This window comes from Amblyomma americanum, chromosome 1 (assembly GCF_052857255.1).
Source record: "Amblyomma americanum isolate KBUSLIRL-KWMA chromosome 1, ASM5285725v1, whole genome shotgun sequence".
Classification (NCBI taxonomy): Eukaryota; Metazoa; Arthropoda; class Arachnida; order Ixodida; family Ixodidae; genus Amblyomma; species Amblyomma americanum.
This window is the reverse complement of record NC_135497.1, coordinates 506,932,891-506,948,357: the sequence shown is the minus strand read 5'-3', so window position 1 is coordinate 506,948,357 and position 15,467 is coordinate 506,932,891. Positions and strand designations below refer to the sequence as shown.

The 15,467-nt window shown below is 48.1% G+C and overlaps 1 protein-coding gene across 1 annotated transcript in view; it reads left to right on the top strand.

The window, feature by feature from the left end:
* The window catches only part of LOC144116157 (nose resistant to fluoxetine protein 6-like), a 327,068-nt gene that overhangs the window by 263,987 nt on the left and 47,614 nt on the right, over positions 1-15,467 (top strand). Inside the window, exons 3-5 of the mRNA XM_077650865.1 lie at positions 9,996-10,113; positions 12,031-12,118; positions 13,739-13,842. Of these exons, the coding sequence (XP_077506991.1) occupies positions 9,996-10,113; positions 12,031-12,118; positions 13,739-13,842 (310 nt within the window). The remainder of the gene's footprint in view (positions 1-9,995; positions 10,114-12,030; positions 12,119-13,738; positions 13,843-15,467) is intronic.

The following is a 15,467-nucleotide window of genomic DNA, read 5'->3' as shown; positions in this document are numbered from 1 at the left end:
CTGCACATTCCTACCGGTCGACGTTTTCACAAAGTGTAACCTTTTCAGCGTGCCTGCTCTTTTATGTTTCGCGCAGTTCACGGCGTATCCACTCAGTCACATGGTGTTGCGGGTCGGACAGGAATGATCTGCGGCGAGACGCTAAATACACTCACATTTCACACATCACAAGCGAGGTAAATGATGCGGCTGGCTGCTGCGCGCGCGACCAGCAACATGGCGAATGCCGCGCCCGCCGCTAGCGCCCCTTGCGGATGACGTCATGTGAATACCTCCTTAGAGGGAAGAAGGCAATTTTGTCCTTGTTGTCGCGAGTGGGGCTTCCTTTACTCGGGCTATGGTTGTGGAAGGGTGAAGGGAAAAAGTTAGAAAGCGGGGACAAAGAGGGTACCGTGTTTGTCCAAACGGCATCAGAGGTGGGGTGGTCTTTGTTCCGGATAAGGATGCGCGGCACGGGAACAAATGGCCGTTTCCTTTCCTCTCTTGTTTAGCCTCGGCTGCGTAGTCACAGAAAGGTGTACGGTCGACGTAACTGTCTCGAGGGCCTCCTTTGAGGGTATGTGCCCCTTCGTTCTTTAGATGTGCATGCATTAGTGTGGGCAAAGAAAAAGAAAGAAATATAATGCTGCCCAGCCCGCACCGCCTAAGGCACAACTTCGATACATAAAATATATTGGAGCAAAATAAAAAAATAATGCAAAATAATAACCAATGCAGCCTGTGCCACTAAGTATAACAGGCTACAACGTCGATACAGCGGAAACTTGGGAGAGTTAGTGATACATTGTCGAAATAATTGTCCAGCGCAAATTACTAAGCAAGCGAAAAGGGAAAGCGGACGCCAAAAATAAGAAAGGTGTGATATCATGCAAATTATTTGTTTTGTTTAGTCCTGTATATATAGTTCTGGCGCTTTCTTTCTCAATGAACCTTCTAGTTGAGGTCGGTGCCTTTCATGTGTCCTTCCTTCTGCCCTCGTCTTTTGCGCGTGCAATCACTTCGTCACTGTTGATGCATAGTAATATTTGAAGTAGTCCGAGCACTCCTGGTCTAGAGAGTAGTCTGCCAACTCTAGCGCTCAAAGAATTTTCTTTTTATCAAATTATATTACATCTATGATAACACAACTATAACAAAGACCGCTTGACAACTTCAGTCAACGCTCGACGGAAGCCTGTCCAACCTTAGAAACTAGGGTTGGTAAAGAACAAGGTATAGAGAAGTGGGAAATTGTCAATTTCTGTTTACCCTTGAGATGAATCGACATTGCGCAAGAGACGTGAAATTGCTGTGGAGAGGGTTACCACCGCACGGTGTCGAAATGTGTTCATGTGAGAAAAAAATATTCTTCGTACATGAGGCGGCATTTGCAACCAATTCCGATCAACCTAGACAGAATTTTGGCAAGGTTCACCAAAATTCAGTATAGATGAATATCATTCATGAGGCGGACTCAGACTAAACATTGTACGAAGAAAGTGTGTGTGTGTGTGTGTGGGGGGGGGGGGGGGGGTACGGTATGCAAGAACGTTGCCAAGAAAGGGGTCGGCTACAAAGGGATAGTTCTGAAGGCACTTAGGGCATCCCCCTCCCCTCTCCCGCTTGGGCCCTCAGCTGCGCGCTCTTTTAGACGCACGTGTTTCTTGCATCCAGTTTACATCATTAGGTTGCTTATTGCCTCTAGAATTTTCCATTGCGTGCTGAAATGTACATACCTTACTCGCTTGCGTCGATTTGCCCCGATTTGGGTTAGATCAAATATAGAAAAAGCGCGCGCGCGCGCGCGTACGTGCGTGTGTGTGTGCGTGTGTGTGTGCGTGTGTGTGTGCGTGTGTGTGTGTGTGTGTGTGTGTGTGCGTGCGTGTGTGTGTGTGTGTGTGTGTGTGTGTGTGTGTGTGTGTGTGTGTGTGTGTGTGTGTGTGTGTGTGTGTGTGTGTGTGTGTGTGTGTGTGTGTGTGTGTGTGTGTGTGTGTGTGTGTGTGTGTGTGTGTGTGTGTGTGTGTGTGTGTTCGGGCGCGAGTACCTGGAAATTGAAGAAACAGCTGTTATTTTCACACCATCTGTTGTCAGGCAACTATAGCATTATTTTATTCGACACTGAAACACATTGTCAACAGTGGCATGCTTTGGAAGGACGTTGGCAGCTGCTCCCCTGTCTTGCTTCAACTTACCGTGACAATGCACGCCATAAAAGCAGAGTGCATGCCTTGGTAGTTTTCGAACCAATATATTGGGTGGATTACTGTTCATTATTTGAATGTAACCAGAGTGTATTGGTCGTATTTATTGCTCAGGGAACACGCAAGAAACGTGTGTACTTTCGTGTTGAGCCCGCCCCTTGGTTTCATGGGTTGGTAGCAAATGATTTTGAGATGGGGCAGTTGCCTTGGATTCACACATTCGAAGCTAAATAATTGGCTTCCGATTTCATGTCGTACAACACCGTCCATTGTTTGCGAAGCAATTTTTTTCTGTAAATACTAAATGATTAGGCGCACCGACCAGATCGCATTCTGTCGGATCTTGAGTGTGCCAATTTCTCAATGAATTTATCCACACAAATGGAGTACAGCGGCTATGCATGCCGTACGCGGACAAACGGACAAACGAACATCCGCTGAGCTCTCGCATGTCAAGCCTTGCTAGCATGATTAGACGACACCTTTCAGAACACACCAATGCGACACGCTGGAGCAAGCTTCAAATGAAAGGGGAACGAAATGGGCGCTGACACGACGGATAGGTCTGGCACCCGGATGGCACGAAACCGTTCTTGGTTGAGACACGGGCCCGATTCATTCTCGAAACGCACCGGTTGAGGACCTCTTTGGTTGCTACACGACAGAGATGAAACAAGCGTCAAGAAGCAAGACGTTTCCAATCTGCGCCTTTTGTACTTGGCTTACCAGTATACCCCGCCTGCAGGAGAGGGGAGCAGCTCTTTGCTAAGCTGGAAAGGGAACGAGACGGTCCTTTGTGCCAGTTCCGGGGGAGGGTACTTCTCAGCACTATAGTCGGTTACAACTAAAGAACGAAGCGGCACATGCAGCTCAGAGGGAGCCCTCCAGCCAATTACGGAGACGGCGCTTTGTCTCCGTGTCTTCGAGAGTGGAATGTTCTTTGTTCGTGATAAGTCTGCACAGCCAGTAGTAGTTTATTAAAATAATAATAGCGCATAAAGAAACGAAAAGATTTTTTCTGCCCCGCCATCTGCCATCGTCTTAGGAGCACCTAAGCTGGGGCAGCAGAAAGGAAAGGGATAGCGAGCCGACAGATAGGATGGGAATAAAAATGGGAAAAAGAAAAGGTAGTAGTAGGTGTGGCGCCCCCATTTATTGTCCAAGCTGCACTGACCACTGCAGGATGGGGGCAGGGGCGCTCACCTTTCGCACGTGTCCGCGCAACAGCGTCTTTTGCGCCGCAAAACTGCTGAATGTTCTCGGTGGGGTCGTGGTCGGCATCAGTCGGTCGTGGCGGCTTCAGTCTCCACCGGTGCTGACGCGAGAGCACCGGTGGAGACCGAACAGAAAACTGTTGGGTCGACGCTCTTGGCTGGGCGGCCTCCTTTGATGGGCATGTGCTGCTTCATTCTTCAGCTATACCCGACTTATAGGTCCGTTCGATTCGCCTGTATCACATGAACTGGTTCTCGCGGTGCTGCACCTCACATGGATTCATTTCAGTGGTGCAAAATGGCGCCCTCTGAACCACGCCATTCGTTTGAAACAAGTGCGAGTCTAGTTCAGAAAAACTGCGCACCTTCTCGGTGGTTAGTGCCTAAATAGTGCAGCTGCAGCCGCCATGGAGGCAGATGATGGTTTGCGCGTAGTGATAAACGGCTTAGACTCAAGTAATTCCACTCGTCGACAAGCTAGAACCCTGCTCGAGTCTCCACAGTAGTGGCTACGCGTAATTGACACCACTGTAAAAAGCAGACATCACGAGGTGCACATGCACGCATCGAGGCTGGTTCACAGAAACATTTTATTGTGCTGTGCTGTTTGAACATTTATTCACGCGGTACGAGATATTGGCAGCGGCTGATGTGGGCTGTAAACAGCTGGCTGCCATTCATTGGCGTCGCCAAGGCTAGCAGCCGACCAGGCCTCCATTCGACCATCCGTTCTGGAAGCAGACAGTGCCAAACTGCGCTAAACCTGCTGGAACTAGCGCTACACACTCGCGGCACCACCGCAGAAATTTGCCGAACTTGCGCAGCGAGTGCTGGCGAATCGAGTGCTCTCCAACTTTCCCCTCCACACCGCTAGCCGGAACCACGAACAACCGACGGCACGAAGCAAAAGCCTGTCTCCTTCCGTTTCCTGTCTCTTTATCAATGCCAAAGCTGTCCTTGGAAAATAAGACGCCGCCCAGAATGCGTTTCGTAGTGTCAGGTGAAAAAGCAATCCAGCAAAGCAATGTGGCGGAAATCTGCTTGGAAGTTCAGCATACGTTCAACACACAGAACAGAGGGCAAAATGGAGGGCAACGTGCAAACATTGTAGAGACATCAGACGTTTTTAGCATACCGGAGACGAACCACCGGAGACGTATACCGGTTTGCCGGACCCCTCTTGCGCACGCGCAGTGGCTCCGCCTCACCACAGTGCCACCGCGCACGCTCAAGAGGGGTCCTCTTGCGCACGTGCAGTGGCTCCGCCTCACCCAACAATGCCACCGCGCATGCGCAAGAGGACCCCTCTTGCGCGCGTGCAGTGGCTCCGCCTCACCCCAACAATGCCACCGCGCATGCGCAAGAGGGGTCCTCTTGCGCACGTGCAGTGGCTCCGCCTCACACCAACAATGCCACCGCGCATGCGCAAGAAGGGTCCTCTTGCGCACGCGCAGTGGCTCCGCGTCACCCCAACAATGCCACCGCGCATGCGCAAGAGGACCCCTCTTGCGCACGCGCAGTGGCTCCGACTCACCCCAACAATGCCATCGCGCATGCGCAAGAGGGTCCTCTTGCGCACGCGCAGTGGCTCCGCCTCACCCCAACAATGCCACCGCGCATGCGCAAGAGGGGTCTTTAAACCGGTATACTTCTCCGGCAGTACTTCGATTTTTGCTAATTTGAGCTGTTTGGCAGCGTCTCACTCGTCATTTTTCTGAACTGTGACCATTTAGTACATGTCCACAAATGTAGATGGCGCTACTGACTACATTTATCGCATGTCACTGCGTTAATGCTATTATGCTATTATTGTTTGTATTTTGTGGAGTTTGTAGTTGGTAATTATTGCAAGTTGATTAAAGGAATTAGATCCCGATATTTTAAGAATATATTTACCAGAAAACAGAAGCCGCGGAATGTTTCAAGAGCTTGTGCCCTTCATAAGCACAACGAAAAAGGTAGCTTAAATCAACTAGACAGTGCACATTTCCCAAAAGCCGTAGAGTAAAGGCGATCCTTAGCCACGTAGAGCGAAGTATTAAGTTTATTCTCGCAAAATCTCTGAATTTCCACATCCTGGTTATCCAAACACTAGAGCTTTTTGTTTTCAACTATTTCGAAAAAACGCAAACTTTGATCAAGAATAGCTTTTAAACTAAATGAGGCAGATGAATGATATTTTCAGAAAGGAAGGACGATTACATGATCTCATACAGTGCAAAAAAGCCGCCGCAGGACAATGGATATCCCAAATGTTATTGCAGATTGCATTGTTATATTTTCTACGTTTTCCAAGCATGCGTGGCGAATAAACTCACCTATACACATATTTCTAAATGCTTAAGCATGCTCATTAGCATCAGATCTCCAAGTATCTCGAAAGATTTTTCTCTGGGTGCAATAGGTTTTTCACAACTTTGCATTTCCTGAGACAAGTTGAGCTCAACTGCCTTTTTCATCTTTGCGTTGTCTTTTACAGTTGAATCAAATTTGTAGCTATTGTTAAACCGCACGTATCTGTTGAAAGCAGTGAAAATTAGCTTTTTGGAAATATCTGAACCATATTTACGAAGCTAACGAGCGAAGTACAGTCGACGTACAAATATCACCAAAAATGTTTTCTCTTCACCGTCACAGCGGGACCATTGGCACACACCCCCGACACATGAACAAAACAACAAGCAAACAGGTGCTGGAAAGGAGATAGGCAGAAAAGAAAAAATACTAGAAAAGGGATAAAGAGAGAAAAAAAAAGAGAAAAAAAACGCGCTGTCGCCCACCGCCCACCGAACAGTCGCGGGGAGCCGGCAGAACAAAAAAAGAGAAAAAAGGAAAACGAGGAGCGGGAGAATAGGCACCCCTCAAGGCAACTACAGAGCAGCCGGGAAAGGTGCACAGATACAGAGCATGGCAGAATCGCCGAACAGATAAGAATTAGATTGGTTTGGTTTATGAGGGCATAACGTCCCAAAGCGACTCAGGCTATGAGGGACGTCGTAGAGAAGGGGTCCGGAAATTTCGACCACCTGGGGTTCTTTAACGTGCACTGACATCGCACAGTACACGGGCCTCTAGAATTTCGCCTCCATCGAAATTCGACCGCCGCGGCCGGGATCGAACCCGCGTCGTTCGGGCCAGCAGCCGAGCGCCATAACCAGTCAGCCACCGCGGCGGCCATAAGAATTAGAGATGCATGCACTCGTTACCGCCGGTCAGAAAGACTAAACAAATGAACAGAATAAAATGCAAACAGGGCAGGAGGCGATGTCTTTCGCTGTTGCACCTCGGGTCCTTGGTTCCTGAGACCGGAGGCTTATGCATATTGGCGTTCTTTTGTAGAACGCTTTGTCGACGGCATATATGTGGAGCATTCACAGTACTCCGGCTCGGCTGCATCAGCTGAAGGCAGGTGGGAGGGGGGTGGGTAGCGGAGAAGGGGAAGGTGGGTGAAGATGCATTTTTAGAATGCCTGGATGTGCGCTCACCGGTTAATGCATCAAGGGATCACGGGCGAAAGCTGCACAAGCACGCGTATGCTCACACACAGGCACACGCACGCGCCTCAGAACGCGCGTGCACGCACACGCAGACACACGGGCGCGGCCGCGATAGAGGTGAGCACTTAGTCGCTAAATAAGCACAGCTGCCAGAGAAGGGTGGCTTTAGGTTTTGTAGAAGATAAACCCCGAAACAGCTTGGTGTACAAAAGGTGCAAGACTCTATCAAGGTAGAAAAAAATTCTGTAGACGTATAAGCTCCCTTTGATAGCGCCCAGAAAAGTCACAAAAATTCTATGTAGTGCTTTTACATTCTTCCTCGCACAATGCATCGCTTGCAACAGCATCACAATGCAGCGTCGCAAAGAACGTGTTGAATTTTTGTGTCCATACAGGCGCGCAGTGCTCTCAACCCATCCAACCATCTCTTCTTTTTCATAACCTTTTTATCAGAACAAAAGATGGCGAAAACATCAGCACAGGCCAAAACCTTAATTTTACGCTGTACTAGCGAGAGGTCGCTATAAGCTGTGTTGCTGAAGATACAGAGCTTTGCGGGTCGAGATACATCACGCGAGTTACAAAGACGAGGTCCAACACATGATTTAATTAAAATATGGTAAGCTCTTGAAATGCATGTTGGAGGTGTACCGGAGGGGAGGGGAATGTGACAGAAAGGTGTCTTGTCTGTACATACTTGCCGATACAGGACAGCTTCCTTTCTGAGCAGTGTGCGGTAAACAAAAGGGCACATGCGGCAGTCCTGACGGCTGCATGTGGCGGTCCGAAGAACGCCTGAGGAAATTGGACGATAACAGTTGGGGCACTAAGGTATTCAAATACCTATACAGAAAGAGCGTTGACTCACAATGGCGGAAAAGAACTAGGAAGCTAACCAGTAAGTATTTCAGGGACGTGGACGGAGAAAGAAAGAGCATTAAACGACAGGCTAAAAGCGCGGAAGGTAAAACTTGGATATATTCAATGGCAAAGAAGCATAGTGTAGAACTATATCGACACTGGAAAAGGCAGGTCAGGACATCGTTTATAGATCCTTTATAAACGGTGGGTCAGGAAGTAAGCGTTTTATGATAACTCAAGAGGCACTGCCCTACTCTTTGAAGCTAGGTTAGGGTGTCTTAGAACGCGCTGCTGCAAAAAGAAATTTAACCAAGAAGATGACACATGAGCTGTGTGTGGTAAATATGTAGAAACAATAGAACACCTCATACTCAAACGTGATGGTATCCATCCAGGTTTCGATGCAGGCACAGTCATACTTCCCGAGGCCCTAGGGTTTAGAGTTGTCTATAGACATGTAAATAAATCTGCGGTAGAAATGAGCATAAAGTGATTGGAAGATTTGTGGCTCAAAAGCAGAGAGGTGACATAAGGTTAAGAGTGTAGGAAGGCGTATTTAAAGAAAATGGCGAATTATAATAACTTACAACACAGTTAAACAAAATGAAGGAAAAAAGATGAGCATGGTGGCAACTGCCACCAACCCGCTGCAAAGGCGACGCTCCTATACCTTCCATCCATTCATCCAACCATCCACGCGGCGCCCCCGTAAGTACTCTGCTTAGGAGAAATTCCCGACTGACACGAGCTTCGGGGGAAACCTATTATTCGCGCGACTGGGTCTCGGAAACTGCTGAAGCTGGAGGGCTTTGTGAATGAAAAATCAATCAGCTTTTCTCCTTATTCACCTAATGGGATGGATTCTAGCATATACATAGCCTATGTACACTAATTTTTACTTCATTTGACTTTGCGGCTCTTGCTGTAAATGCCCATCTTTTTGCCGCAGACAGTAAATTAAAGTGGGTAAAATGGAGACATCTTGTATTTAGCAAATTTTGCATTTTTTAATTTTTTATGCCATGGTCATACACGAAAAGTAAACAGCATATTAAGGTTGATTAAAACCCATCCGCGTTCAGATTTTTTTTTTTTGTTTGGGGGGGTCTGAACTCGTTTTAACTGCTTCGGTCCGGTCCGAGCCGGAACGGAATGTGGCTTCGGAGCCGAACCCGGAACTGAACCTGAAATTTCAGGCGTGAACCTGAATCTGAACCGAACCCGTAAAAAGTCCGGTTCGACGCCCTGGATGTGACACATGGCTCTGTATTCGTTCTCCAAACACTTCACCAGTCCTAATCTGCATAATCTCGCATGTCGTGAAAGAGCCCGGAGCAGAGTGAAGGAGCGATGAAAGTGAAATGAAAGAATGCAAGCCCTGTTGGAAAGGGGAACGCCCTTGGAATTGGGAGGAGGTACCATGCTGGACGATGGACTTACTCCTCGGTAATATGCGGGGTGTGGTGACTGGCTTGGCACATCAGCAAACTATTGAGAGACGCCCAGCTGCGCAATGCCTCGTCGTGGCGTCAGTATTCGTTCGGCGCTCCCGATTACCCGGACCTACGGGTGTCTGAGGTGCGGGTGCGCAGTTAGGTTGCAGAAAAATCGAATTTACGCGATGTTGTGGCTAGCCGGGGGATTAGACTGAGCAAGCTTAGGGCACACTGCCTTCTTCGGCGTCTGTCTTGCACGTCGACGCATAAGAATAGGTGTCTGTTATTGCCTATGTCCCTCACTTGCCGTGATTCTCGAATTTTTTTTCCTCTTTTTGTGTCCTTCATCGCGGCAACTATACCACTGTGTCAAGCCCCCCCCCCCCCCCCCCCACCCCCACCCCCGCCGCCGCGCAGTGCCACCGATAGCATGCTTCCCAGCAGTTGTGTCCTTTCGCGCTTGTGTTCCGAAGCCACTCTCGCCCATGGTATTTGCCCTGAGCCTGCGAAGCTGGAACACGCAATTAAGTTTTGACTCAACATTTGTTTCTTCACCACTCGAGCTGAGAAGACAACCCCTTAATTTACTGGCACACAGCAGCGCAGTGCGCCCAGCTCCGCTGGACCTGTTCATCGGCGCTTGTCTGCCCACGCACTAGAACTAGCCCGCACGCTGCATGAAAATAGCCTGCCGGGTCGAAAAGGTGCATGCGAACGGTTCGACATGGGACGCACTTTAATCTCAAAATTCGCGAGACAGCCTTTCGCATCACTCACTCGTTCTGCACCATTCCAATACCAATGCAGGTCTACAAGGATGTGCTGCTCACCTACACGAGGCTTCAGACTTCCATTGCAGTTCGCGTCGGCATCTGCGTCCCGTCGACGTGCAGCAAAGACGACGTCTTCAAGATGCTCAATCCAGGTTGGTGGCATCGCCCCTGTGCTTTGCTGGACAGTGCGCGCAGAATGAAGAATGATTTCAAAGCTGGCAATTTGTTACCGAATTTCAGCTGCGCTGTTTTCAGCGAAAACTTAAAATTTTGGGCACGAGACAGGATACCGAATATGAAAGCAAGATATTAACGGCTTGTCGAGCCCAGTTTATTGAGGGGACGGACAGACAAACGCTTAGCAGCACTATAGGCATACGGTCCGATTAAAGAAGTGCGAAATGAGCAACACTGAAAAGGCTGCATAGTGCAGCACGAGGTCCTATAGGTTCGTGAAATTGCCTCGACGACAGGCAGTAAACGTAGGTTTTTGGTAAAATACTGCCCGTGCTCGAAATTAATAGGCATCCAAACGGCGGCTCACACAGCCGTCTCTGTAGTTTGGAGACCTAAACCTCAATTATGTTAGAATGGAATGCTACAAAAAAAGGAAATCAGTATCTAACAGTATAGATTTATTTCAGGCGCATGAATATTGTTCTAATCCACCAAATGATTTCGTCCGCAATTTTTATTTAAGACTCCAGGTGATACGGTTGAAAAAAATGATTTATTCGGAATGAAAGTAGATAATATAACAAGTTTACGTACTTAAAAGGAGAGTTTACAAGCAATGACGTGCTTTCTAAAGGGCTGTTCTCTTTTTCTGGGATAGAAATGGTGCAAGACCGGCGCCAAGCTTTCATCGCGGCATTCATGGCCGTCACTGCCTTCGGCAACCCTTCAGTTTATGTTTTCAGGAAAATGATTTAGAATTATCAGGTCAAGAGGTCACACGCGAAAGCTGTTGCAGTTCGCAGCCGTGTCACAAGGCCCCTAGCTGGCGGCGCCACAACTTCCCTTGTGCGTTCAGCTGCACCGCTATGTCATCCTGTGACGTTGTGGTAATCTAGAAATGGCAGAAGAAAAGCTCGAGAAGTATGGCGATTTAGGCCGATTAGTGCATAATTCCAATATTTCGTTAACACGTTAAGTTGGGATAGTTCATGATATTTTACTGGATTCGATTTTTAGTGTGAAAGCATAGACATTACATCCAAGACAACACACAAGGGACACCATCTAGACTTCAACTAACTTTTACTGGACGCACACATGACATGTATAGCTTTAACTGAGCATAAGCAGGTGCCTCGTCATTCACCACAGGTCTAACTGTTACCTCCTGCGTGGCATGATATTGCGCAGTTAACCGATTTCTTTCCCTGCCGACGGCAAGGGAGGGATGCTAACATGCATGTCGCCCGCCTCGTGAATTTCAAAGGTTTCAATAATATATCTTTCCTTTTGCTGAGCTCCCACGTGCATCACGGACATAGCGTCACATGCCGGGAAACAATCTTCGCAACTTTTACAATGCTCCACCAATTCTCTGCCTCCGGCCAGTGATGTAATGACCCTTCGGTGGCCTCTTATCCGGTCTTTCACGAACCTTCCATTTTAAATTATGAATCCAAAAGAACAGGTTCTAAGCTATTCATCGGCTCATTCGAAGCTAGTGAAGCGTGGTATTGTCATGAACGGCCTGCGTACCGCATTGCAAAAGTCGCGCCAGCATAACATGGAAGCCAGTCTGCAAGAACAAGCTGACCGTTTGGCCGAGGCAAACGAGCCCCAGGAAGCGGTGACTGCAGTAGCTGAAGTAATGATAAGAGAGCTCAATGATGACCTTGGTGGTGCCAAAGTGAAAGAATCTGAAGAAAGGCAGAAGCGGCGGGTCGCAATTCCTTATGTCCGCCGTCTCAGAAAAGTTGTACACAAGTGTAATCTTGGTGTTTTGTTCACAGCTCTTGATCAGCTGGTAAATTTATGCTCTGCAATCGCATCAGAAAGACAGGTCGGCGAAACCTAAATGCCTACCGCATTTTCTTTCCATGCAAAATGAGCAGCGGTCGCCAACCTCAAGCTTGGCGTCAGCGTCGCCGAGTGCGAAACGAAGAGCATCGTCACCCTCACCGAAGAACAGCTAGTCGCCATGTAAGCACATACTTTGCTTTCTTTGTGAAACGTGTTTCGCCCTTGTGGTGATCCCGGCGCTTGCGCAATTTCGCGTCTCCTCAGCCCTGTCACCGAGGCTATGCACGAAGGTGACGCATCTGACGTGAGGGCTGGTAACTGACGAGCGATGTCCACATGTCACCAGTTCAGGTGGGAAACGCCGCGATGACCAATGGCATAAAGAGAAACAAGGAAATAGAAAAAGAAATAAACAGAATGGAGCTCGACCCGGGTACTTTTTCCCACGTTTAGGATAAACAAGGCCGGGCATAAACAGATTTACTCTGTCCTCTACGTACCGCATCACTGCCTCAGTGTCCCGGTTTCGATGCTCGTATGCGTGCCGAATAACAGGCCAAGCGGCGAGCATGTATCAGATCAGCGGGCGCTCCTCTGTTCCCTACGAATAGAATACAAGAGTTGACGTGCGGGCTAGTTGGTGTATCATGTCTATGCATAGCGCAAGGGACGAGGACGAGCGCTGTGTTTGCCCTCTTCTTTTTCGTCCTCGTTCCTTCTGCTGTGCATAAACAATATAAATAGAAGCCGAAGAACTGCAGCTGTTAAAGCAGATAGAATCGCATGACCGTAAACGTCATTGCAAGTGGCAGTTTCATACCTTCTTAAAGGTTTAGAAAAAATTCCTGTTTTCATTATACTCTTTCACTTGTAAGAGCAGAACGACGCTCACGAAATATCTCTTACCTAAACGGGTTCCTTGTTTTGCCAGCTTAAAAAATGTCTTTAAAGAGTTGACGCAGGGAATACAGGAAGCGGATGGATGGCGCGAACGCAATGCACTAGAGAGCTAAGCGTCTTTTTCGAATATATTCGAATCTAGTCGAATCTATTTTCTCGAAGGACGCCACTGTCGCGAGGTGGTGCTTGTCACATTGGCTGCCACAGCTGAAGGCCGTTCAACCTCTCAACTGGCCAGCACTCGCTTTCATAATGAGTTTTTAACTAGAAATATGTTTTGCGCACCAACCTACGAACCGTTGTAACATTTTTCTCTCTCAATTACCAGCGTCAAATTTCCCTTCCAGAGTTTGTTCATCAGGCTCACCTCATCGGTGGTTCTTAACATTCCGCGGATAAGGAGAGCGTAACAGAAGGTTGCATCTACGGCAGGACAAAGCCATGTCCCATTTATCTCCGGCTAGCCCTGTATCAAGATATTGGACGCCGTCGTTCGGGAGCGCACCTAAGTCGACTGATGATAGCAATACCTGTCCTCCGCAAGCCGCGGCCACCATATCTCCATGTCCCAGCCTTGTCATTCCTCTCGACTTTTTGTTACCTTAATCGAAGACGGACATTATAATGAAGCTGGGAGTAGTCAGAACGTCATTGAAGCATCCAGTTCATAATCGCGTTTTCGTGAACACATGGACCGATGCTACAAAGTTTTGGTCGTGGGTCTACCCTAACCTTTCCTCCCAGAGAAGGCATGATGATGTGGTTGATTTCTGCGGCCGCGACGTGTCTGCGTGTGCCGGTCGGTGAAAGGCCGCCTCTAATCTGGAGAAATGCGTCTGCTTGTGCACGTTTTTACTCCCCTGCTTACGGGACTTCCCAACACCCCGCAACTTCTTGCAGATGCATGTTCGGCCTCTTGGGAACTGTCCTCCTGCTGGGAACGCTGCTCGAGATCGTCCTCAACGTCATTCAGAGGCCGACCATCTGCGAGTCATTCAGGAGAAGTACGCCATTATTCGCCTCTGGGGGGGGGGGGCTTTGTGTTGTGTTACGCTCATGCTTCACCATCATCATTAGTCTTACTACGCCCACTGCAGGGCAAAGGCCTCTTCCATATCTCTCCAATTAACCCTGACCTGCTCCAGCTGCGGCCACGCTTTCCACGCTTCATCAAGAGATAATCTTGAGCGTCACATGAGATTTTGAACAGACGAAACGCAAATTACTCTGCTTTGCCTCCCAGTTTCGCACCCTGGTTAAATCTAGCATTTCAGTTAAATTTAATCGAAATGTTCACATCGGCTGCAGTCAGCAGCAACTGTGTTAAAAGTACGCAACGCAAAGAAGAAAGAAATGGGATTGTTAATTTCACTGCCAGCTTTTTATGTCTGCGTCGTTGTTCTGAGACCATACTATTTCAGTGCCTAGAAAGGGGTCCTTTCCGCCGTCAGCCCACAGGTGGAAATTTTCTGTTTTTCTCCGAGGTTCACCAGTCTCGGTTGACGTTAATGTATTTCTCTCCTGAAACTCAGAGTCACGGACTGGATGCCACGCGCATGCATTTCAACTCATACATTACTGCTCTTGGAATACTTATCACTTCTGAATAGCAATCCTTTTAACAGCGATCCGCTTGGCCTAAATGCCTTTTAACTCCAATTACCGGCAAATCCAGACAAACGTCGTCCGGAAACTGCATCGAAGCTATGACCCAAAATAAATCCGGACATGAGGACGAACTTATCCGATAACTTGTGAACTTTTTCGTCAGGACTGTAGCCAGCACAAAAAAAAAATACCAGACAACAGCCTCGAGCGGGATTCCAACTGCGCTTGTGCAGACAGCTTGGCTTTAAGATGGCTCAGACCGCTCGGTCACCGCCGCAGTTTTAAGGCGTAAGCCTTTCTTGGCTCATGGTGTGGCGTGGACGAAAGTTGTAAACGGAGATTGCCCGCAAAAGTGTCCGCCGAACTGTCAATCATAAGTTTTATGGTAATTAAAATGTAAAATTTGAGTAAGCAACAGTTGATAGGCAACATATGTGTAATGATAGTCGGTCCGCCTACCTTTCTTTAAGGAGTGGTTTGCCGTTTTGGAAAAGAAAACCGCGTGGCAAGTTGCTGGACAAATAAGGCGCCAAAGGTCGGCTCCAGCAAACCCTAGAGATAGAAGCAAGTTGCTTCGACACATAGGCTCCCATTGAGATCACCACACAGCGGTCGCAAGAACTCCTATTTCTTTCCTTCTTTCTAGGACAATGAATCCGTTGCAATACAGCGATAACCTTCGGAACCAAAACGATGTTGCAGACTTGTGCACGTGCGAACACAGAGAGCTCGCGATCCATCCAAGCCCGCATTTTTCACTTCACAGACAAGATTTGCGGATCCTAGAAGGACCCACTATTGCGAACCTCATGCAGGGGAACCATGAGGTGCTGCTGGGCTTCAGATTTCCAGCTCAAAGCAACAATATCACTTAGTTTCGTACCCTAGTGACCTAGCAAAAGCCTTGCTGGCTTATCATAGTTAACAGCAGCGACCAAAAAACCTTAGAACGGGATACTTGAATTGAAAACATAACCAAAAAAGATGGAAGAAACATACACAATCGATTGTCTGTGTTTGT